At 39.2% G+C, this 24,782-nt stretch overlaps 2 protein-coding genes across 2 annotated transcripts; one reads left to right on the forward strand and one right to left on the reverse strand.

The window, feature by feature from the left end:
• Nucleotides 1–1,624: 1,624 nt before the first annotated feature.
• On the reverse strand, nucleotides 1,625–19,662 carry dcun1d3 (defective in cullin neddylation 1 domain containing 3). The gene is made up of 11 exons (XM_057825390.1): nucleotides 19,139–19,662; nucleotides 17,831–17,892; nucleotides 17,667–17,716; nucleotides 15,126–15,675; nucleotides 5,493–9,797; nucleotides 4,995–5,056; nucleotides 4,862–4,921; nucleotides 4,574–4,760; nucleotides 4,384–4,409; nucleotides 1,788–1,867; nucleotides 1,625–1,661 (listed from the first exon to the last, which is right to left on the reverse strand). Exons 4-5 carry the CDS (start codon nucleotides 15,563–15,565, stop codon nucleotides 9,296–9,298), a joined length of 942 nt encoding a protein of 313 aa, XP_057681373.1. The 5' UTR covers nucleotides 15,566–15,675; nucleotides 17,667–17,716; nucleotides 17,831–17,892; nucleotides 19,139–19,662; the 3' UTR covers nucleotides 1,625–1,661; nucleotides 1,788–1,867; nucleotides 4,384–4,409; nucleotides 4,574–4,760; nucleotides 4,862–4,921; nucleotides 4,995–5,056; nucleotides 5,493–9,295.
• Nucleotides 19,663–19,873: 211 nt separating this feature from the next.
• lyrm1 (LYR motif containing 1) lies at nucleotides 19,874–23,681 on the forward strand. The gene is made up of 5 exons (XM_057826440.1): nucleotides 19,874–19,944; nucleotides 20,486–20,644; nucleotides 22,756–22,816; nucleotides 22,978–23,009; nucleotides 23,091–23,681. Exons 2-5 carry the CDS (start codon nucleotides 20,486–20,488, stop codon nucleotides 23,202–23,204), a joined length of 366 nt encoding a protein of 121 aa, XP_057682423.1. The 5' UTR covers nucleotides 19,874–19,944; the 3' UTR covers nucleotides 23,205–23,681.
• The last annotated feature ends 1,101 nt before the right edge of the window (nucleotides 23,682–24,782 follow it).

Genomic DNA, 24,782 nt, shown 5'->3' on the forward strand with positions numbered 1-24,782 from the left:
CCTAGATGTGGACGGAAAACAAAAATTGACAAGAGATTTCAACGAAAGATTGTGTGGATGGTGGATAAAGAACCTCGACTAAAATTCAAACAAGTTCAACTTGTCCTGCAGTCCGAGGGTATAACAGTGAATGAAAAGGGACTCTATGGTAGGATACCCAGGAACACCCCTTCTCTGACCCAGGGACATAAAAAAGCCAGGCTGGAGTTTGCCAAAACTTACCTGAGAAAGCCAAAAACGTTTTGGAAGAATGTTCTCTGGTCAGATGAGACAAAAGTAGACCTTTTTGGGAAAAGGTATCAAAGTAAGAGTTTACAGGGAAAAAAAAAACGAGGACTTCAATGGAAAGAACACTGTCCCCACAGTCAAACATGGCGGCGGTTCCCTGATGTTTTGGGGTTGCTTTGCTGCCTCTGGCACTGGACTGCTTGACCGTGTGCATGGCATTATGAAGTCTGAAGACTACCAACAAATTTTGCAGCATAATGTAGGGCCCAGTGTGAGAAAGCTGGGTCTCCCTCAGAGGTAATGGGTCTTCCAGCAGGACAATGGCCCAAAACACACTTCAAAAAGCACTAGAAAATGGTTTTAGAGAAAGCACTGGAGACTTCTAAAGTGGCCAGCAATGAGTCCAGACCTGAATCCCATAGAACACCTGTGGAGAGATCTGAAAATAGCAGTTTGGAGAAGGAGGCACCCTTCAAATCTCAGAGACCTGGAGCAGTTGGCCAAGGAAGAATGGTCTAAAATTCCAGTAGAGCACTGTAAGAATCTCATTGATGGATACCGGAAGCTGTTGTTCCCAGTTATTTTGTCGTAAGGTTGTGCTACCAAGTATTAGGCTGAGGGTGCAATACTTTTGTCCAGCCCATTTTTGGAGTTTTGTGTACAATGATGATTAATTTTTTTTTTCTCCATTTCTCTTTTGTGTTTTTCCATTGCAAGCAAAATAAACCAATATATAGCTACCAAAGCATTTGTAATTGCAATCATTTTCTGGGAGAAATTGAGCATTGACTAACTTAATTGCAGGGGTACCAATACTTTTGGCAAGGACTGTATAGGACGCATCGGATAATAAGGCGCACTGTTGGCTTTTGAAAAAAGTGAAGGCTTTCAGGTGCGCCTTATAGTGCGGAAACTACGGTAATCATTTGGACTGTATTTGTAGCCAATTTAGTCATTTTGACAGTCGGCTAATATAGCTAATATAGATACATACAGCATGTGAGGCCTTCATTATAAGGCTTATGTAAGGCTGTCAATTTTTTGCGGCTCTAAACACACGTTTTTTGCTCCAACATGGCTCTTTCAACATTTTGGGTTGCCGACCACTGCTCTAGTGGGACACAAAAACATGTCTGCTTCAGTTCAGATCAGTTAAATTTTAACATTTTATCTCGAAGCACTTGGCATTAATTCTGTTAAATATGTACAATACGCTTTAAAGGAATCATCATCGGCTTCACATTTTTCGCCATCAGTGGCAGTGTTTCAATAACAAACCTGTGGTGCAGGCGCTGACGTGTTTGCGTTCGGGGCTCCGTTCCCACTTTTTGCAGGAATCTGCATTGGCTCCGTTGAAATAAATGGAAAATCCTTGTTCTAGTCTTTCCAACTCGATCTCTTTATAGCTTTTGACTTTGAGACGATTCAGAATCCTGCGGACAAAATTCAACCTCATCAAACCAATCACTGCTTTGTCGAGTTTTAATCAAACGTTCTAAGTCAAGCAATAGTTGAACAAGTTAGCTGTGAAACCCAACCGGCGTCTTCCTGTTCTTCACCTGTTTTTGTGCTGCAGGTCGATTAAATATTCATCGGCGTTGTCATCCACAGCCGGAGTGAGCTTCCTTGCCTTTGACTCCTGTAAGAGCACACACAACGCACAAACACGGCAAGAAAGAAGACATTAGTTGATGACTTTGTTACTATGATTAGGAAGAACCACCGCGATGGTGAAGTGAACTCTTTTCAAAAACAACCTAACTTCTAGTTGAGGATTTAAACCATAACGTATCAGTCGATTCACAGAAGTAGTCCCCGGGTTACGATGGACCCGACTTACGCGATTTCGACTTACGACGCCTACGTCTCGCAATTTTTTATTTTATCAGATTTTTTTTATGTTGACTTTTGTTTTGTGATGCATGCTTTTATTTTCCACACCACAAATGCACACACACACAGACAGCAGAGTGACAGAGACAGCCTGTGCGCACATTTGTTGCTTGTGAAGCATCCAGAGACGACGGCTGTATGTAACCCCTTTTGTACTCCCTATTGTGGACGCTAAATGATGCATGCTAATCATTTGTTATCAGCAGCTACTTGTAAATGTAAATTGAATTGCTGTTATCGAAGATGAGACTGATTTAATTTCATATTAGTTTCAAGTCTTGATGTCATGAGAAGCTGAATAAAGTTAGCAAACCACATGAATGTATGACATGTCATTTTGGAGCTTAGCTCACTGTCTAGCTAGGACTTAGCGCCAACGTCTTGGCGAGGACACTTAAATGACGCAAGGGCGTAGGTTTGGTCTCAACATTGGTAGGGACGATATAACAGCATAACCAGCATGTACACTTTTTGCTGGGGACGGGACATTAATAAGACCAAACAGATTGGGTGAACGGGGGTCAAGGCTAAATTTCTCTCGAATATGAACCCAATCAATTGATAGGCTAAATTATCAATGCAAAATAAATCTGTATTGACTTATACTAACTTTCGTGTGTATTGGTCCAGGTTATACAACAATCGATTCAGTCCTTTGTTTTTAAAAACATTTGGAATTGCAAGTCGCTTTTTTAAAAAACGGAGAGCTATCCAAGAATGGGTCCACTTCTGGGTGACACTGGAGCACCCAACTCCAACTCCAGACTCAAACTAAAGTATTGTATTATGAAAGTGATATAGGAAAAAAAAAAAAGGGGAAAAAAATCGGCGCTATCCAAGAACGGATCTACATCTGAGGCATACTAGACTACCCCAAGACTCGAACCAAAGTACTCTAATGAAATTCTGATGTGTGATTTCATTTCACTGATATTTTTTTTTATGTCAGTTCATGTTCATGTCAGTGTCCCCCTGAAGTGGACACATTCTTGGATAGCACCCCGTTTATCGTAATGCACATAATGCAAACAATGATCCAATGAGGGACGGCTAGCTTGACTTCGTTCTTCCTTATGGAGGCTGGCCTGACCGCAGTAGTTTTGCAGGTTAGCAAGTTCACACAGTGTAATGTTATGCTAACTCTTGATGTAGGTTCGACTTTCAGTGGCAAAATTAGTGGTGTTTCCTCCCACCTCCACACCATTGACGTCTTTTTACATTACTTACTTATTCCTGCTGGCCGAAAAAAAAAAATCTAATATCCCTGCTCTTCGAAGGGGCAGAGGAGGCAGCATGTTTTTGACATGAATCTGTCGGGGCTGTGTGTGAGTGCGTGTGTGTCTATGTGGTGGTGGTGTGTGTGTGTGTGTGTGTGTGTGTGGGGGGGGGGTCATATCATTAGCCAATCAAACATGCATTTGAGGGGAAAAAAATGGACCGGCACATTCACCAAGTGAAAACAGATAAATGTAAGTCTGAACATAATAAAAATAATTCACTTAATAATGGTAGGGTCTATTCTATCCTTACAGCATTATGGGAAGACAAACTTTATTATATAACTGAACTAATTATATAATGCAAATAAGGTTGCTTAAAAGTTGGTGGGGACAATTTGAGCATCCTGAAAAGTTGGTAGTGTTATGTCCCTACTATGCAAACCTACGCCCTTGCAATGACGTATAAAACATGTTTTCGGATAGTTTTTTTTTTTTTTTTTTTTTTTTTTAATACAGGGTGTTTTGAGGTACTTAAAGGGTTAATTCCACCCTACACAGAAATCCAGGTTAAATCCCCTGTGCTGGAACGGAACTCGTTCATAAACCGGGGCCTACCTGTGCACAAATCGCTAACTTTTTCCGTGCTACTGCCGATGAAAAACGTCCAATCAGGTGGCTCTTTTCATTCTTCTGCTGTGAGTTTGTCATTAGTGGACGTCCAATCCATTTGAACTTTTCATTCGTTCACTCGACGCCAGCCCTCCCAAGTCAAATAGATTGGACGTCTTGCGCAGTCAAAGGCAGCCAAACTTAAGTCTTATATTATTCCGATTTTAATATCGTAATACTACAACTTTATCCCCGTAGGCTTTACGATTTTTTCTTTGTATAGCCTTAACACTCCGCCGTAAATGATTTCTCCTGTGAAATATGAGGTCTTGAACAAAAAATAAACTCATACAATTCTCAATTTCTGTCATTTAAATTTCCAGGCATCATCATGCAACATTAGGAGAATAGAAGAAAACCCCAAGACCCTTACTTGTGAATTACTACAGGCTACTGCATCTGTCCGAGAGCAGAAGATGAGCAAAGCAAGAGAAGAGGAAAACAGAATAGAGGTTTAGAGGAAGCAAATGTTATACAAGTGTTGAAATTTCAAGTGTCATGACGTGTCGAGTATAAAAGGAGGCGAGATGAGTCACTAGACCGAACGGACGTGGCCTACCTACCTCGTTTTTATAGTCCATTGTACGGCGGAGGAAAGTGAAAGATGCTGTGTCCACATAACCTCGTGGTGCGTTCGGGTGACCCTCGGAAAAAGCAGCAGCACAGCTCGCCTGACCTTGGATACACCACGAGGGAAGAGCTCAACTTTCACAAAAGCTGCATCCACCGCCTTTTATCCGAAACGGGAACCTGTAGTACGAAGACATGTTGTTAAAATTCAGTATTTCCGAAGTTAAATCCATTTCTTTGCTTGGGTGGAGACAGCCACGATTATTGCATTGCACGGAAACCTTTATCGACGGCCTATGTGATGATCAGTTACGTGTGCTCTTTGTAGAAGTGGATTTAGACTGAAACACAGTACATTTTCATGCTTGGAATCAGACTATTTAAAATAAAGCGCTTTTCGTTGTTAAAACACACCTTGTTGTTTTTGGGTCCATCTTCCTCCAGCGTCGAGCATTCTTCAAATATTTTCTAAAACGCTGCAGGTGGATATGATTATTTTAGCAAAAAACAACACACCAAGGTTCGCTTTCAGCACTTCCGGATTAACAATATTTTTTGCCTAGCAACAGGACACAAATATCCCCTAATTACACGATACTCGATTAAAAATGTGATATTTACGGACTTAACGGAAACTAGCAAGCTAACTGTTCATATTTTCAATAAAAGTAAAACATGGAGACATGTTTTAAACAGCGACGTATATCCGCTATGATAAAAAGAGCTTCAAAATACGTGGACTTTATCTTAAATAGCACAAGTGTTCAGACAGCAAACGAAACGTAGTTAGCGTATGCTAAATTGAAGCGCTAACCGTCTAGCGGTAAGAGAATAAAACCCGAAACCAAATGAATTTTTCATTCAGAATATCGTCAACATTTTCTCCGTGTCCTTATTATTGGAAATACTCACCGTCGTCTTGTTAAAAAATGAAATAGTAAGCAGAAAGCTGCTTTATTTTCCTCTCATGTGTCCACTATGTTGTGATGCATGGTTACCAGGATGTTCCTCAACCAATCAGGAGAGCTGTATGCCCCGAGGACACGCCTCGAATAGAACACACACGCCCACTGCCAACGAGCAAAAGTTGAACACTGTGTTTATTTCTTATAAATCAATACAGTTTATATAAACCAAAGGATAAAATGAGGTCTGAAATAAAACCGCTGTGGATGTAAACTCAGTAGATTAGGTTTTGCTCACTCCTTTTCACCACAATCATTGCACTCACTCATCAACATTTTAGCATTTATTCACTTCTATATCCATTTTCATGTACTAGTGTGCTTTTTGCGCTCATTAATTGACAATTCAGTGAGGGCTAGGATAGAGATGAATTACAGGATGACCCAAGATGTGGTATTTTTCCATTAAGATTTGACTACCTGGCTGCCATTGACAGTGCGACATCCAATCCATAACACTAACTGTGCTATAATTTCAAATTGATTGGTTTGACTTTTTTAAATTAACTAGAGCCACCCAAACGGAAAAAAACAGCATTTTATAAATATTCAAGTCATACATTGTAATATTACGAGAATTGAGAATTTTACGAGTATGAAGTCATAACATCATGAGAAAAAATTGCAGTATTATAACTACAAGTATAAGGTACAACTGAGTAATAGGGCCACACACATAAAAAAATAGGCCTGCAAGAATCAAGTCGTAAAAAGAAAAAAAGTCGTTTCAAAGCAACACGAGGTAAATTTTTAACCTTTATAAAATATTTTTAATTTGTGATATGTTCACTGACAGCCAGTTTATATCTTGAGGGATCTGTATCGCTTTCACCGGCACTAACTTTGAGGAGGGACGGAGGTACCCTGCCAAAAAAAAACAACCTACAAATGTGCTGACTGCTTTACCGCATGCGTTACTTCCCCCTTTCGCTATTAAGATGTAAGTCGATGCGAACGCTTGTGCGCAAATTCTGCAAAGATGGCAGAGCAACAAAGGAAACAAAAAAGTTTTGTCCAAGGAGACAAAAAAAATCATACAGGGGAATACACTACAAAATCAAGCGTTTCTAATTGTCAACATGTCGTGTGCTATTTTATGGCGATATACTGTAGTTGTGCCAAGACATGTGCCAATTACCGGTTTCAAGGTATACCGTGGTATGAAAACGTCAAGGTTTCAAAACCGCCAAAATTTTCAGTCATACCGTCCCTAAGGTATTAGCCATTTTTTATGCATGGAGAAATCCCTCGCTTGCAGGTGTAATGCTCAACCCTCCCCCAACAGTTGTTCAGTTGTGCCACATGATGGCTGGAGGAGCTGAAACTCCTGAACTTTTTCCTCAATTGAAGAAAACGAAATCGCTGGTATGGGAATACGTCGACTACAGGAAAGTTACAGACGGCCGCGGCTTAGAGGAGGGCCAACCAACATGTAAAACGTGTGCGGAGGAATGCTGCCGAGGAGGCAATACCGCCAATATGATTTCACATTAATGCAAAATTAAAGGTTAGATAACATTGTCATGAAGGTTTCCCACCAGCTACGAGTTAACTCCAACACGTGTTTAATGTGTTTAGCGGCGGTAAAACGTGTTCTCTCTGGCAACTGTGTTGAGAAAGTGTATAACGTAAATAATGTACGAGTGATACACACGTGCTTTGTATGGAAAATGATTCAATTATTTTTGTTCTGATGGTAATGATGTTGAGCTGTGGGTTTAGGCTCACCTAAAAGACTGCATTTATTTTTATTTAGAATATTTGGTTACTTTTTTTAAAAATTATTTTAACATTATACCTATGGGTTAGTGGTTGTAGAGCTGTATTTCAATAACATAAATCCGTGATATTTTGGCCTAAGGTTATCATACTGTCAGAATATACTGGCACATGCCTAAAAGAAAACGTTTTGTCCGAGGAGACAAAAATAATACAGAAAAATAATACAGGGGAACACGGTACAAAATCAAATGTTTCTTATTGTCAACATCGTTATATGCTATTTTTTTTTAATGGCGATATACATTAGTTGTGCCACTATTCTGTCATAGGAACAGAAATGTTGTTTAATCCATCTGCAGGCGACTGGGCGATCTGGATTTTACAACATTGTGCGCTGGTCGTCAAACGCAGCCTTTCTTAAGGCAAAACACTACCGCTTTTGTCCACCTGTGTCGCTAAAATCAACCAAAACTGAAAAGGAACCTAGTGATGCATGAAGACAGTTGTAATATTAAAAAAAATCTCGCAACACTACGACTTAAATCTCGCAATATTAACACGTATGACCCAAATAGTAATTATATAATACAACTTTATTCTCTTCGGCCTAGTTTTTAGTGTGTGGCCCTTATATTCCGTCATACTAAACACCCCCGCAGTTCAAATGAACGTCAATCACAGTCAATGGCAGCCAAGCCAATGAGTTCACATTGTAACAAAGAAAAATGTGTGAAAGTAATTATTATGCTGTGATAATCCATTTAAAAAAACATTTTCTGATTCAAGTGCCTGAAAGGAAAAAGCATACTAGTACATGACCGTAAATCTAGATCAAGGCTTTTGAATAAATGCTTTCCATACTTATCTAATCACCTTAGTAACGTCTTTAAATGAAATTAATGCGGTTGACAGACAGCATCGCATTTAAGCCTCAGTTTTGTGCAATATTAGAACCACCAGCAGTCAGCATCGTGAAGTGTGAACAAACTATCAATCCCTGACCAGGTAAACAAAATTCAAATCTTTCCAAAAGCGACAAAAATTGACCACCTTGACCGGAAACGATATTTGGATTTCAAGTAAAAGCCGGCGTCATTGCGTTTCGACACACTTAGCCACTTTATTTTTTTTTGACGGTAGCGCTGCGAAGCTGAAAAAAATGAAAATTGTCGAAGGAATTACGTCTGTAGAAAATGCCCTTAGTTTGCCGAAAGCGGCCAAGGCAATACTAGTGCGCTCAATCCTCCCCGGCGCAAACCGTACGACGGCGTCCGTCCAATCAGACCCTCACATTTTCAAAAAGTAGTTTACGTCGTTTCCCTTTTTAAAATATAGAACAAATCAACAGCGGTGCCTTGAGATACGAGTTGAGTAGGTTCCATGACTTGTAAATGAACTCTTTCCGTGCCATTGATGATGATAGTTTAGATTAAAACTTAAAAAATTTATTTCTAGTAGACGTCCAATCCATTTTGAAGTGGGAGGGTGGCAGCGAATGAACGAACGTTCATTCGCTGCCACCCTCCCACTTCAAAATGGAGTGGACGTCTAGTGTTGCCAATTGCAGCTAAACTATAACTACGTCCATCGCTAACATCTACTGCACTGCAACAGTTCAACTTGACTGGACGCCTATCGCCGTCAAAGGCAACCAATGAGTTACAAATAGTCCTTTCCCATTGAAATGAATGGAAATGTAAAGAATTTCAGTTCGTCAGTGTGCCGCTAAAATCAGTCGCTCTTTGGAAGATGAAGTTATTTGTATCTCAAGGCACTCCTGTAATATGTAAAACAGGAATGGGATAAATGTAATAGCTTTGAGTTTTTGAACAAAATATATTTTGCTGTAGCGTGGTGGGTAGGTGCAAGTCAAAATAACTACAAAAAAACACTCACACGCGAGGGAGTAGAGCAATAACTTAAATAGAAGTGCTTAAAATGTCATCAGAGCCCTTTCAAAAACCTTAAACTGCAAAGCAGGAATCCCATGAGCCGTACGATAACACTAGAGTTCATCCGACCGGACTATTATTGGCCCCCCCACGTCTGTGATTGGCGTCCGTCGTCCATTTGAGAGTGCTCGGCTTGGACGGGCGGCAGACCGCCTTCTTCCCGTTTCCGGCGCTCCAATTCCCACTCGACGAATGTGTCGAAAAGACTCGGCCAGGCTTCGTCCTCGCTGTAGTTGCTGAGGTCGGGCCCGATGGCCTGCGTGAAGTTGAGGAACATGTTCCAGGTGTCCCTGGAGATGCCGCGGATGCCCGGCGGGTTCTCTGCCAGGAAGTCCAGCCAGTGCTCCAGAATGGAAGGCATGTCCTGGGTGAAGACCAGGCGCCAGAGCGCGATGGCGATGTCCCGCTGAAGCGAGCGCTGGCCCTCGTCGGCGTCCAGGCCGAACTGGAAAGTGAAGCGGTACAGGTCCTTGAAGCTCTCCTCGCCCTGGGCTTCCAGAAGCATGCAGGGGAAGCGGGAGCAGATGCCTTCAAGGCTGTCCGCCTGGATGGCCTTGCAGCCCTCAACAAACTCCTTCCTGGGGACGCCAAACGTACAACAGTAAAAAAACGGACAGTGTTGTTATTGTCAACAATGGCGATAAATATTTCATCGAGGAACAATTTTTTCATGACGATGATGAACTAAAAACTTGGCTTTGGAGACTGTAATAGACTTCATAATGTATTGACATGACACATTCCCCATTCACTGCGTCACGCCTTCCCGAAGGTTGAAAAAGTACGAAAGCTATACTGCATACGAACAGAAAGGATTGTTCAAGGATTCAAGGTATATTTCCCGTACCATGCATGCATTTTGAAATGTTGTAAAGAAAAATCAACGGGAGAAATTAACTGCTATAGCAATGGCATTATAATTCACAATATTTACGTAAAATAAATGCTACCTACACTTATTTTTTTTGCTTTTGACCAAGAATCGAGACGGTTTCACGTCCATATCAATTAAGAATTCAGGGATTTAAGCATTTATTCACAAGAATTTTCAACGGAAAAAGCTCTTTCTTTACATATGACAGCCACATATTTCCTCACTGACTAGCCTCATAGTTCGCAATATTTACATAAAATAGATGCTACCTGCATGTTTTTTTTGTGTGCTTTTAACCAAGAATTGAGACTGTTTTACGTCCATATCTATGATGAATTCAGGGATTTAAGCATTTATTCACAAGAATCTTCAACGGATAAAGCTTTGTTTACATATGGCGGCCGTTAATTTCCCTACTGTCTAGCCTTATAGTTCGCAAAATTTACGTAAAATAAATGCTAACTGCACGCTTTTTTGTTGTTGTTGCTTTTAACCAAGAATCGCGGCTGCTTTACATCCATATCTATAAAGACTGCAGGGATTTAAGCACTTAGTCACAAGAATTTTCACCGGAAAAGCTCTGTTTACATATGGTGGCCGCCAAATTGACTGACAGACGAGCATCGTGCTTCGACATATTTACGTAAAATAAATGCTAACTGCACGTTTTTTTTTTTGTTTTAACCAAGAATCGCAACTGTTTTACGTCCATATCTATAAAGAATTCAGGGATTTAAGCATTAATTCAAAAGAATTTTCAACGGAAAAAGGTCTGTTTACATATGGCGGCCGCTAATTTCCTTACTGACTAGCCTCATTGTTCACAATATTTGCGTAAAATAAATGCTACCTGCATAGTTTTTTTTTTGCTTTTAACCAAGAATCGAGACTGTTTTATGTCCATATCGAAAGAATTCAGGGAGTTAAGCATTTACAGTGGATCACAAAAGTGAGTACACCCTTCGAATTTCTGCAGATATTCAAGTACTGTATATCTTTTCATGGGACAACAGTGACAAAATGACACTTTGAAGTTTGACACAATGAAAAGTAGTCTGTGTGTGCTTATATAATAGAGTTAATTTATTTTCCCCTCAAAATAACTCAAAATATAGCCAAGAAATTTGAGCTGCTATCGTTTTTAACTCAAGTAATCATTAGAAAAAAGCTTCGAACTGCTTCGAGTATTTGTCTAATTACAGTGGTGTCGTAATGGTTTGTTTTGAAAACTTTTGCATTTAGTTGTAATGATTTGGGTGGATACACTGCCCTCTAGTTACGATAGTGAATATGACTTAACTAATTTAACATGGCTGAATCCAGCTGCTCCCTGTAAAGATCAACATAAGTTAAGCTTTTGTTCGCACTAATGTTTTTTTTATGCATTCGTAATTTAGTTTATAGGTATATTTAGCTATTCTTTGTGGCGATTTGTTAAGAGCATTGTAAAAAAAAAGTTAGCATTTTATAGCATTTAAGCTAGCGGACTTTTGTTATGCAAGTTAGCTAATTTTTCTTTTGTCGTACTTAGTTCGTCATTATTTATATATTCATTTTGTTTTCATAGCATTTGACAATAAGCTCAGGTATTTTATTTTTTTTAAATGGAAGTGAAATCCTTAGCAAGCCTTTGTTTTACATCTCCTAAAATTGATTCTACATTAAATGTTCCTAATCCGATTACTTGATTATTCAAACTAACTAGCTGATAGATTGACTACTAAAATAATTGACAGCGGCAGCCTTTCATTTATATTGAGATTAATTTCGAGTGATGACATCAATTGCACCCCTTCCGTCTCCGCTGAAGGAGAGTATCAACTCTTAATAATAGAGCGTTGTCCCAACACCTAGCGCAAACGTAACACAAACGAATGGCACCTCTACGGGTCCATTTTGCACTAAATAGAGGGCTTGAGATATTAATTTCGAGGGATGACGTGACTCCAAGCCCACCATTTACTGCAAAATGGACCCAAAGGGATGCCATTTGTTTGTGCTACGTTTGTGCTAGCTGTTGGGAAACCCCTCTGTTATTGAGGGAGTTCGTACACTCTGTCAGCAGGAGTTGGGGAAAAGCTGCGAGTGATGTCATCACTGGAAATGAATATCTCAATATCTATAAAACGATAGAAGCACAAACAAATTTTTTACGACACAAACGAGCACGAACGTAGCATAAACGAATAGCACCGTTTCAATTTTGCAATAAATTGGGGGGCTGCGTGACGTCATCACTCGGAATTAATATCTCAAAAACAATAGCAGCACAAACGAAGCATAAAAGTGACACAATTTTTAGCCATTTTTAATCAGAATGGAGGGGGCTGGTTGACTTCAGGTTGACCTATAAAAGAACTTTATCTTAAAAAAGACAGCAGCACAAATGAAAGTTTTTACTTCACAAACGATTGACATTTTTGTATACATTTGCGTCTGATGGGAGGGAGCCCATCTTCACAGAGGTCATTTTCTGTCATACGTTCACAATGCTTGACATTTTTATATTGTACATTGAGTACATCATCTTGCATCGTAGCAGTGTTTGGGTCGTACATCACTTTTGTGAGATTTGCTGCGCCTCTCACTCTCCTCACCCGAGTTTAGGATGTGTTTCAAGCTAGGCTGTACTCCATCATTTGGAACACACGTTAAGATAGGGGTGGGAACCTCTTGGTGCCTCACGAAACGATACGATTTGCGATGCAAAGGTTACGATAACGATAATCTCACGATATGGCGATACAACGATTATTGATACATTGGTTAGGAAATCATTCTAGGATATTCTACAAAACAACTACCGGTAATAAACCAAAAAAAAAAAAAAAACAAGCTATCTTCATCCTTCTGCTGTGAGTTCATCACTAGTGTATGTCCAATCCATTTGAGCTGGGAGGGTGACAGCGAATTAACTCTCCCTCTTCAAACGGGCCCCTCCCACTTCCCTAACCAATGCCAGGCAACGAGGTCATTTTTGGCCATTGCAGGTAATTATCTGTTGATTTTCAGTCACTTCCGGTTGATTTTGGGGCATTTTATGAGTCACTTCCTGTTGATTTTGGGTTACAGAACAGGATGTGACCCGGGAATGAATAGGCAGTGGCTCAAACTCAACAGGAAATGACCTATACATGTCTTAAAATGAATAGAAATTGACCTGTAAATACGCCAAAAATCGAAAATTTTCACTGTTTTGGTTTTGAATGCTTTGCGAATTGCTTTGGTAGCAACTTGTTGGTTCATTATTTTATCTTGATAAATTGATAATTTTTAAAAAACGGTATCTTGATTCTTGGCATGAGCGTATCGATAACCTTTTGGGATGCAAAGTATCACGATTTATCACCATTTCGATATTTTGTCACACCCCTACGATATGTTTTCTTACCTTGGCAAGAGAGAATATGCAATGTTGCTTTTTGCCTTGAAAGGTCTGCGCTGAGTGATCATCACACACTTAATATAACTCATCGCGTTAGCATAGCATTTGCGTTAGCATTAGCATCAGCTTTAGCGTGACGAGCGTCCTCTTAAACGCTAGTCTATATATTGTTTTTTTTTTTTTTTTACATATATGTTAAGGGGTAATTTTTCTTTCATATTTTATACATTAATTTTTTAATAAGTAAAAAAATGAAAACGGCATTCTTTTTAGTAAATAGTCTTTTTAATTTTCAAAAAATGTTTTAAAAAATGTATACAATGTATACAAATGTGTTTTGTTTCCACTCATCAAAACGTAGACTTTTAAAAAGTACCATAATTTTCGCACTATAAGGCGCACCTGACTATAAGCCGCCACCCACCAAATTTGGCACGAAAACTGCATTTTTTCATAGATAGGCCGCAAGTGCGCACTGGACTATAAGCCGCAGATGTCCTCAGTGTATTATGGGATATTTACACCAAAAGATATTAACCAGTAACACTATTTGACAGCGGCATTATATGACTGTCGTAAGACCAAATGAACCACCATGAAGCTTTGAACCAATTGGCTGCAAAGCTTAATTGCTTCAAGACGCTTCATATGGCCATCACTGCTCCCTTGGGGTAGACAGGCAACCTCTGCTGCCATCTGCTGTCAACACTGTTGTTGTGCAACATGCCTCCTAGCATGTGCTGCAGCGCTATAGATGTAAATAACAATCAAAATTCACGTTCTGTGGTAATTATTTTTTCAGTTACTGTTCCGCTTGTATCATTAAATGCTAGTTATAGTATTTGGTAACACTTTATTTGACAGTGATGCCATATGACTGTCATTAGACAATCATAATTATGACATTAAACTGTCATGAGCATTAATGAGTGCTTATAATAGACGTCATTTAGTGTTATCCGGCAAATCATTTCACTTTTGAATGGATGTAAAAGATCCAAGCTGGACATAAATGGGGTTAGTGACATAATTTGCTGGATGACACTTAATGACACAAGCATTCAGCAATGTCCATGATAGTGTCATGTCATAATTATGACGGTCCTATGACAGTCTCATGACGCCACTGTCAAATGAAGTGTTACCTATTAACCCAAATAAATCAACAAATAAGCCGCACTGGACTATAAGCTGCATGATTTAAAATGAAGGAAAAAAGTAGCGGCTTATAGTCCGAAAATTACGGTAGTTTTTCCTTCTAGTCCAAATGGATTGGACATTTAGTGCCGTCAATGGCATGTACAGCATTGTAAATTAGAAAACCATGGTCCATGACTGACTTTTGAAATGAATTGGATGTCCTACTGCTGTGAATTCAATTTAGTTTATAACATGCAGACATCCAATTCATTGGAACTGCAATGGGTACAAACAAATGAACAAATGTTCATTTGCTGCCAGCCCTCCTACATCAAATGGATTTGTGTTGTAGCGCCTTCAATGGCAAATAATGAGTTTAAAAAAAAAAAGTTAAGTTTTAAAACAGTGAGGGGAGTCAGTGACTCAAGCGGAAGCCTATTCTATTCAGCTTTGGCAGCGCAGGATGCATTTCCTGTTTTGGAGTTACGGTAAAAGAAAAAAAGTCACCTGGTAAACTTGCACATGGTGGCGGCCTGGAACTTCCACGCGAGCACCAGAACGCGGAACTCAGCCGGGTCCACGCACAGGTCGTTGCAGAACCGCTCCATGCCTTCCTCCAGGATGGCGTCCTCCCGCTCGTCCTTGTAGCAGGAGAAAAGCTCCTCGATGAGTTCGAGCGACAGCCCGTCGGCGTCCGGGCGCTCCTCCCGGCACGGCTCTCCTCCCATCACGGCCGAGATGACGGGCGTCTCGGCGGAAACCTCGGGGGCCTTGGTGCCGTTGGACAGCTCGGTGACGGGTTTGCCGCACGGGGCGCCCGCTTCGTCCTTGTGGCCAGCGGCCGAGCAGCCGCTTTTCTTGTGGGACTTAGAGCCGCTGTCCTTGTCGCCGCTCTTGCTGCCCAGCGAGGAAGTCGGGTTCTTGCACTTGGTGACGCACTGGCCCATGTCGTCCTCCCGGCACGCCCGTCCCTCAATCCGCCTCCCTTCAATCGCCGTCCGAACCACCGAGGCGCCTCTGCTCTGGCCCTGCCGGATGGCTCAACATTCCCTCAATCCTTCAAAGATCGATACAATTAGGACAACAGATAAAAAAAAAAAAAAAAAAACTGCCCCTAAAAAACAAGTTCTGATGAATACAGAAAATCTATACATTCACTACATCGTATGCGCCACAATGAATTTTGTTGTTGCTTTAATGATGAACTGTTTTTAAACTGAGCACACAGTAACTTTGGCATATTAACACTTAAAACACCGAATTGAAGAAAACACATTGACGACATTCCTACAGTTAAAATGGCTTTTATTTTATTTAATTTCATTGGTTGCCGATGACGGCAATCGACGTACTATCTATCTGGACCTAGATGGAAAAAACTAATTCTACTTTTTTGGGGAGATCAAAACTTTTTTTGCTCAAGACATTAAATGATGAAAATGTCTGAGTATCTTATTGGTTAGTTCCCTGATTGTTTTTTTTTTTAATTGAAAAAAAATATTTATTTTTTTAAATTACAATTTTATTATTGTCGATTTAAAAAAATATTTGGCAGCTTTTTAGTGGGAAATATGAATAACTGGAAGATTTTGTAGTAGGAAAAAAAAGATCTTTAGTTTATAAAAAATCCACTTTTCGGGTAATTTTTTGTCAACAAAACATTTTGTTTAAAATAAAAGATGCTTAAACATTTTTTAAGTCAATCTAAAAGAAATCTTGACGTTTTTTCAATAAAAAACAACTTTTGTTTACATTTATTGTGCCTTTTTTGTCCAAAAAATATAAATCCCATTTTTTGAGTAAATATAAATCTTGACTATCACCATCAATAGCAGGTAAAAGTTGTAAAGACCATAATCCACGATGGACTGTTAGTGATTGAATGCCTCCATTGTTACCAGACCTCACATTCAAAATAAAACAGACGTCAACAGCACCTAAGCATGATCTTTCAATGACAGCCATCAGCCAGTGAAAATTGATTTTTCACTGTTCAAGGCAGTGAATGAATTTAAAGTGCTCCACGGATAGAAACACTTGTAGTTCTTAAAAGATTAACGTTATTATGAGTTAAAATAATCTCATTTTGAAACCCATCGGGATGTTTTCATTTTTATACAATTTCTAAAATTAGTTAAACTAGTAGGTCGCCATTGTTGTTGACATCGCAGGGCGTTGATGTCAAACGGTTACGCTGCCGGGCTTCCAGAGTATGACTCTAGCGACATAAATATGTCATCTATTCAACCCTTTATATTTGAGCCTGGGAGGAACATTAATGAGCAAGGACAGCACTGTCGATATTTCACAAAACGAGCAGCAAAAGCAAAATGAACAGGGAAGACTGGATGAAATAAGAGTAGGGAAAAAAAAAAAAAAACGTGTTTTGCCAAAATGTGCTACACTAGTGAAACGTCTTACAAGAGGCAAATTTGACACCCAAAGTACTACTGTGCGCATTCAGCTTGTTTTGTTTAGATGCATACAGACAGAAGATGCTAAAGATGCCTTAAGAAAATACTTACACAGTAATATCAAATAAGGGTGATTTAAACATGCTACGTGACTAATGTGGTCAACAGATCAACAATCTGCTTTCAAGCTACCACAAGAAAACACAATGCTTAAAGGTATGAGAGGGAAACACATGCAAAGACTATTTTGAGGCAATGAAAAGGGAATAAAAGACCTTAAAAAAAAAACACAAATAGTAAGTACTCGCTTTGAACTGCCACGTAGAGGGAATTGCAGTAACCCAGTGGTATTCGTCGAGTGACAGTGACAATCTACGTCCTAACCCCGAGCGTCCATAAAACATGACGCCCTCCGTAGGTCAAGACATGTACTAAATATTTTAGATTTTTTAATCAAACACAATATTTTATGTGTTTCTAATAACATATTAAAAGAGAACAATTTGGGCTCATTAGATCCTACAAGTCTAAGTCCGAGGTTGCCTTTAAAAAAAAAAATCTATGTACATAGGCTTCTTGATCCATTGCAAAAGTGTATGCGTAAAAAAAAAAAAAAAAAAAAAAGTACAGTTACCTGTGCCAAATATACCACAAACCAGGTCTTGTACTGCCAGCAGTCAAACCCTAAAACATAACCAGAAAAACGGCACTTGAATGAAGTATGTGTCAGTGTACCATCATCCTTCTGCTTTGAATTTCAATTAATTTACATTATTATATGAACTCAATTCTACTTACAGACTAACCCTTGCATTGCACTTGCAATAAATCACTTCTCCATCACCATGACATCTGCAGTGCTGAAGAGAAACAAAAACTTGAAGTTGATACGCACATTTAACCAGTTTTTTCTTTCTTATATCCTGCGAGGCCACACTTAATAGTATCATTGTGCTCAGCACTGAGCCAACGATGATACACTTGCATTGCTCTGGGCATGTACAGACATCTCGCCCCGAGTTCACTGATCCCAACCCCACCCAGCACATTTTAAGGCTAATTAGAGCATTTCACGTTTTATTATCATTCGCAAACCGCATGATCGACAAATAACAGGCGTCTCTTTCATGGAAACGTGCTATCCTGAGGCTAATTCAGTTTTATTTAGCGAGCATTTTAAAAACAATCTTCAACCACCAATATTCCTCAATCGTCGAGTAGTGCTAACTTTATTAGTTGGAAGTTGTTGTTTTTCCTGATAATCTAAGTGAAGTCATAGAAGATTTGATTCCTCCCCTGTTTAAAAAAAAATATATATATATATCACAATAACAACAAAAGAGAACGCTCGAAACAGTTTTAAAAAATGAAATGATTTACTTTGCTTTTTGTTCAACAAGGGCAAAATTTCTGTCCTCAGTAGAATATTTTTCTCTCCCCCATTAGTGCGGCCAGCCCCCATATGCAAAGCAATGACTACACAAAGAAACAAACTGTCAGGGAATAATCTTTAACTGGAGTTTTTGGCAATAAAAAACACCACCAAAAACACAAATTATTTATTTTTCTTTCACACTAAAAAAAAAAAAAAAAAAAAAAAATCGATTTAACTTTTAAAATCTATTTATCGCCAAGGCCTATGTATATGAATTGATAATTTTGACTGAACGAATTGGACGTCTAGCACGGTCAATGGCAACCAAAGAGTTAAACTCCTTATTTCTAGATTTTTGAAATCCAACTTTTTCAAAAACAAAAAACAAAATGCAATTTCCCTATTATATCTCCTGTTTATACACGGAATAATTTGATATTAATTATCCAAACGAAAATGTCCATTTCTTTTGTAATTTTTAGCTTAGTTGGCGTTGTTGGTCCGGAAATGCCCCGTTCAAGAAAGTGGGAGTTTAAATTCAGTCAAACACAGAAAAACAATTGCACCACTTTATGCTAATAATTCATGCGACAGTCAAAATGTAATAAGTTATTTAACAGTAATTTGTCAAGGCCCGAACGATGTCGCCATCGCTAACTAGCACCAGCTTCCCTGACTAAAACTTAGCTTTCAGCTAAGCTTATTCTCTCGATTAAGAATCTCAAACTCACCTTTTTTCCAACTTCCTTCGTTCAAACATCCGATATGGAGTACAACCGTGATAAAAAGTTAAAAAATTACAAGTTGGCCGACACGACCAGAAATGAACTCTTGAAAAACTCGCCGCACATTAGCTCGCCGAGCTAACGAGTAGCTAAAAAAAAACTTGTAAAAATGTAACAGCGGTGACAGCAAAAAAAGAACGCAATTGAGCGGCTAACATTTAAAAGGCGTCATTGTACTGTCATGTAAAATATACTCGGCACGTCGAAGCCAGTTGAGAAGCAAAAGAGAAATAAAACGGGAGTAGGCGATTTCTTTGTGCTTCCCCCTTTTGGAGGAGCCTCTTTACGGGCATTTCAATGCATCACTTCCTCCCTGTTCCGAGCGGCCAAAACAGCTGATCTTCAGCCCAGCGCCACTGACGATTATCCTTTAATTCTGTGAAACGACAGCGAACGTAAATATGGCATTACAGATGTAATACAAAAAATAAATAAAAAACGACTGAACGACATGTCCCGTCGGTGGTACGTTCAAGAGCTCCTTAAGAGATTAATGTTGCGCGGGGCGAGCCATCGAAATTATTTTCAAAAAAATAAATCGTTGAATAAAAAAACACGAGTATATATTCATCAAAATGTTTAATAGTAATTTATTTACGAAGACATAGTCGTAAAGTCGCGCTTTTTAATATTTTTTTAATATAAAATTTAAAGGGAGGTGACGATGACGTCATTAACATGCGACAAGTATTTCAGCTTCCAGACTCAGGCAGCTTCACCTTACAAGGAGCACTCAAAATCACTATTAAAAGGTAATATATTGACTTATCTATGTTAAATATTAATTAAAAAACGTACTAAAGTAATTTCACATGCCTTCTGTAAGGAAAGGCGCGAATAGGCTCAGTTGAAGAAGGATGCATAATGGAATTTTTCGTGTCGTAGTCATCATAAACCTACTGCACAGTTATGCGACAGCGGATTTAACTTAGACAAAAAAAAACATGACAAATCTAATTTCAAAACTAAATCGAAACTAATGAAAAGCATGTAAACTGTTTCACAACTGTCATTGACATAAGCACCTGAAGTTGATAGAAACGACGTTTTAGTGACATCTAGGGTAAAATGACGGAATTGCGGGGTTGAATCAACTGTAAAAATATTTAAAAATTTTAATTGAATTGTCTTTGGCAAAGGTGCAATAGTGATATTCCTTGTCATTATATTAGGTGTTCAAACCTTAATTGGATAGACAAACAAAGATGCAAAATTCATAGTGAATACATTTTTTTTTTTTTTACCAATTTAATGAATTTGTGACATGACCGTTTGCTCCAATTTTGAATCTAGATGACAGCCTCCACACAAAGGACAGTGTTGTCGCTCTACATGCGAGTGTTTCGCATCGCACGAACCTGGCAAGCGCAAAGTGGAGTGGCGAGTGACACACTAACTGAGAGGAAGTATATACTTCAGGAGGCCCGAACATTGTTCAGACAGAACCAACAGGTGGGGACGCCACGTGTAGTAAATATGGGTGGGAACCTCTGGGTACCTCACGATACGATACGATTTGTGATACAAGGCTCACAATAAAGATGATCGCACAATATGGCGATACAACAATAGCATACCGCATGTAACGCGTCACCTTTGCTCATTAATATTCAAGACGTTAGCAACTGTTGCTACGGGGGTCAAACTCGTTAATCCATTGTTCATATTTTTCCCTCTGAGTTTTTGGCTTCAGGAAACGTATAAAGAAAACATCCTTCATATGTGGACGGTCGTAGTGTCTAGAGTCATTTCTACAGGTTCCATAGCAGCAGTGTTTAATCATCGTGTTCTTTTTTGAAAGATTACCGGCAGAAAACAAGCAGTACTAGCATGGGGTGTATGTGAGCACGCTTCTATGTTGACCCCCTTCCGGTTTACGATGGTGACGTCACGCAGCCTTGCGGTCTAAAAATAGCATTCGTGCGGTACTCTATTATCACTACATCGGTCTGGAAATCGTTCTAGGATATTCTACAAAACAACTAATAAACATAAAAACAAGATATTTTCAACCTTCTGCTGTGAACTGGAATAAGTTTATCACTAGTAGATGTCCAATCTGTGAAGTGGGAGGGATGGCAGCGCTGCCATCCTTCCCACTTCAAACAGATTTAAATGTTTATGCTGCCATCCCTCCCACTTTAAACAGGTTAAACCTTTATGGCCTTCAATGGCAGATAACGCCAGTCAATAAGTTTTGGGGCATTTCACGACATTTTCTGTTGATTTTCGTTCACGTCCTTTTCCTTTGGGGCATTTACGCAAGGACGTAGGTTTGGTCTTAATATTGGTAGGGACGATATAACAGCATAACCTGCATGTACACTTTTTGCTGGGGACGGGACATTAATAAGACCAAACATATTTGGTGAATGGTGGTCAGGGCTACATTTCTCACCAGTATGAACCTAATTAATTGATAGGCTAAATGATTAATGCATAATAAATCTGTATTGACCTATACTAACGTTCACACTGCAAATTTCTAAAGTTTTAATCTGATAATTTTTGTTAAATCTACTCAAATAATTTTCTCCATCATTTTTTTGAGTGTTAAAGGCTAGTTAAAAGATGAATGTGTCAGATTCTTCCACTTTAAGTGAATATTACTATTTGTTTGTATTGAGCCCATACATCTAAAAGTCATTTTTCACATAAATCAAGAAAAAAATGGTTTCAAATAATGTTTTGAACAATATTCTTTAATTAAGAACATTTCTGAATAACAAGTTTTACTTATAAGATTAAATATACAACTTTTTTCTTAAAATAAGTCTGTTGAGCTTATTTTCAGCTAGCTGTTTTTCTTATTTCAAGAAATCTCAGTGAGTAAAATCGACTTGAAGCACTGTAGCAGTATCAGAATTAGTGAAGTGTTCCCCACCTCCACAACATTCATGTCTTTTTACATTACTTACAGAGGCTGCTGCTGGCGGAAATAAACTTCTAATATCCCTAGTCTTTGAAGGGGACGGGGGAGGCGGCATGTTGTATTTTTTTCGGGCTGTGAATGGGTGTGTGTGTGGGGGGGTTCGGGGGTTCAAGTCATCAGCCAATCAAATGTGCGTTTGAGGGGAAAAAATGGACTGGCACATTCAGCGAGTGAAAAGGGGTCAGTGTAAGTCTGAACATAATGAAAGTACTGTAATTCACTTAATAATGGTAGGATCAATTCTATCCTGACAACATATAGGAAGACAATCTAAATGACCTATATAACTGAAATCATAATTTGAACATCCTAAAAAGTTGGTAGTGGTATGTCCCAACGTCCCGATGCAAACCTACGCCCTTGCATTTACGCACGTCCTGTTGATTTGGGGTCTTTACAGATCACTTCCGGTTGATTTTGAAGATTTAGGTAGCAACCTGTTGGTTCCTTTTTTGGTAAAGAGTGTCAACTCATTAAAACGATATATCGAATCTTGGTGGGAGAATATCGATAAACTTTTGGGCTACGAAGTATTGTGATACATCCCATCTTGGATATATTGTCACACCCCTAATAGTGACATCCGGTGCAAGAGTTATCCTGAATTTTTTTGTGTGTGCTAATTTTGCAGATGACTGATTCAGAATCAATAAAGAAATGTATTGAAGAATGTGAAGCACGGATAGAAATTGGTAATACTCTGTACTCTTCTTCTTTCGTGTAACTGTATTGTACCGCTGCCTAATGGCTGAGGTATGTGGACTAGATGGAGCAGTGCAATGTTCATTGTAATGAAGCAAAAAATGTGAGGAAAACAATAACAGTATAATGTTGTTTTGATGTTGTCTCCTAGGGCTACATTACAGAATCCCATATCCTAGGGCTGTAAGTCCAATCCGTTTTCCTTCCTGCCCCAGAGTACAAAGCTGAAAACGTGACCGATTGTGTGTTCTTTCCTTCCTGTAGACGTACCTGCCGCCACTTGGGCTGGCCACTCAGAAAGGGAGGAAGCTGCGAGCGCAGCAGCGCTTGAGGAAGCAGGCCAAGCCAATTTATTTGGAGTCACACGAGGAGACCTGACGAGCCGAATTGGAATGGAGAACTGAACTCGATAGGGTGCAAGCGTTATTTATCATTAAGATGCTTACATGTACTTTGTTATTATCTTAACACTCTTTAGCATGCCGTGCCATATTGAGAACTATTGTTTTATTTGCCAAGATGAAGACTGACTAACTCCTTCAGTGCCATTGACGATGATAGACGTCCAATCTTGGGGCTTTTTTCCATCCTTCTGGTGTGAATTTGAATGAGTTGTCACTAGTAGAAGTCCATCCAATGAGAGTGTCTAGCGGCGTCAATGGCAGCTAAAATATTACTATGTCCATCGCGAACGTGTACAGCACTGTAAGAGACCACGGTCTGTGACGGACTGTTACTCCCAATTCAAATGGATTGGACGTCTTTCTGTCAATGTCAGCCGATGAGTAAAGGACAAAGTGGTTTTTGTAAATACACAAATTGCAAATTTCTTGTATATTTTGTTTTAACATTAAATGTCACAGGAAATCCTATGCTTGTGTTCACCTTTCTTTTTTGTGACTATATTCTAGGCAGAGGTGGGTAGTAACGCGTTACATGTACTCCGTTGCATTTACTTGAGTAACTTTTTGAGAAAAATGTACTACTAAGAGTAGTTTTAGTAAGCCATACTTTTACTTGAGTACGCCACTACTTTGGGCTACACGAGTCTTCTTTTTTTTTTTTTTGCTAGCGATGCCAAGAGTGGCCCAACTAATTTCACCAATGAGACATCGCAACAATAATCACATGACTCCATTACACCAATCAGATGCAAGCTTGCCATTCTATGCTCACGCCAGCCTGTTCAATCGTGGTGTTTTTAAAGCATCGTAAAAAAATAAGTATTTGACATAGAGCCAGTGGTGTTACCAGAATGCCAGGTGTGGGTGGGCATTAGTCTTACCTGGGGGGGCAAAAAAAAAAAAAAAAAAAAAAAAAAAGCTACAATGCTCAAGTAGATCAAAATCCAGCGATCCAGCTTAGGGCTAGTGCACCTTAAAGCATGTTTTGTTTTTCCCTTGAGGTAACTTGTTGTGATTTGGTCTAAACAAATAAACGTTGATTTTATTTTATTTGACTTAGAACACAAAAAAACTGAACAGTATGGCCATGCAGGTGACATTTTTTTTTAGGTAACCTATTGTGGTTCCTCGGTTTTATTATTATTATAGTTATTCTTTCTTTCGGAGCCCCTTTGAGCTCAATTTGACCCCCTTAGAATGCTTCAAAATGCACCAAAATCGGCAGGGAGGTCAAGACAGGCGCAATCTTTGATACCGTGTAAGGACAAATTCCAAATACACTATGTAGTGCCCCCTAGCAGTCATTCTTTCTCTCGCCGACGCTTTGAGCCCTACTTTGACCCCCTCAGAATGCTTCAAAACTCACCAAACTCAACAGCCAGGTGAACTCTGGTGAAAACTTTGATAAAATGTAAAAATAAATAAATCAAAATATGCGTTAATGTGTGTAGCGCCCCCTAGGAACAAAACCAACATTTCATTTTTTTTTTTAAAGGTGAAAGAAGAGGTAACAACGCAAAGGTTAAAACTTTACACATCAGTACTATATGAA

This window comes from Corythoichthys intestinalis, chromosome 21, assembly GCF_030265065.1.
Source record: "Corythoichthys intestinalis isolate RoL2023-P3 chromosome 21, ASM3026506v1, whole genome shotgun sequence".
NCBI classification, from domain to species: Eukaryota; Metazoa; Chordata; class Actinopteri; order Syngnathiformes; family Syngnathidae; genus Corythoichthys; species Corythoichthys intestinalis.

Bases quoted from the DNA above. Each gene is read 5' to 3' on its own strand.
- dcun1d3 (XM_057825390.1), bottom strand. From the start codon at position 15,565: ATGGGCCAGTGCGTCACCAAGTGCAAGAACCCGACTTCCTCGCTGGGC. The intron at 9,798-15,125 runs GTGACTTTTTTT...TGGCGTCCCCAG, and splicing joins ACCATGTGCAAGTTTACCAG to GAAGGAGTTTGTTGAGGGCT.
- lyrm1 (XM_057826440.1), top strand. From the start codon at position 20,486: ATGACAGCCTCCACACAAAGGACAGTGTTGTCGCTCTACATGCGAGTG. The intron at 20,645-22,755 runs GTGGGGACGCCA...CTAATTTTGCAG, and splicing joins TGTTCAGACAGAACCAACAG to ATGACTGATTCAGAATCAAT. The intron at 22,817-22,977 runs GTAATACTCTGT...GTTGTCTCCTAG, and splicing joins TGAAGCACGGATAGAAATTG to GGCTACATTACAGAATCCCA.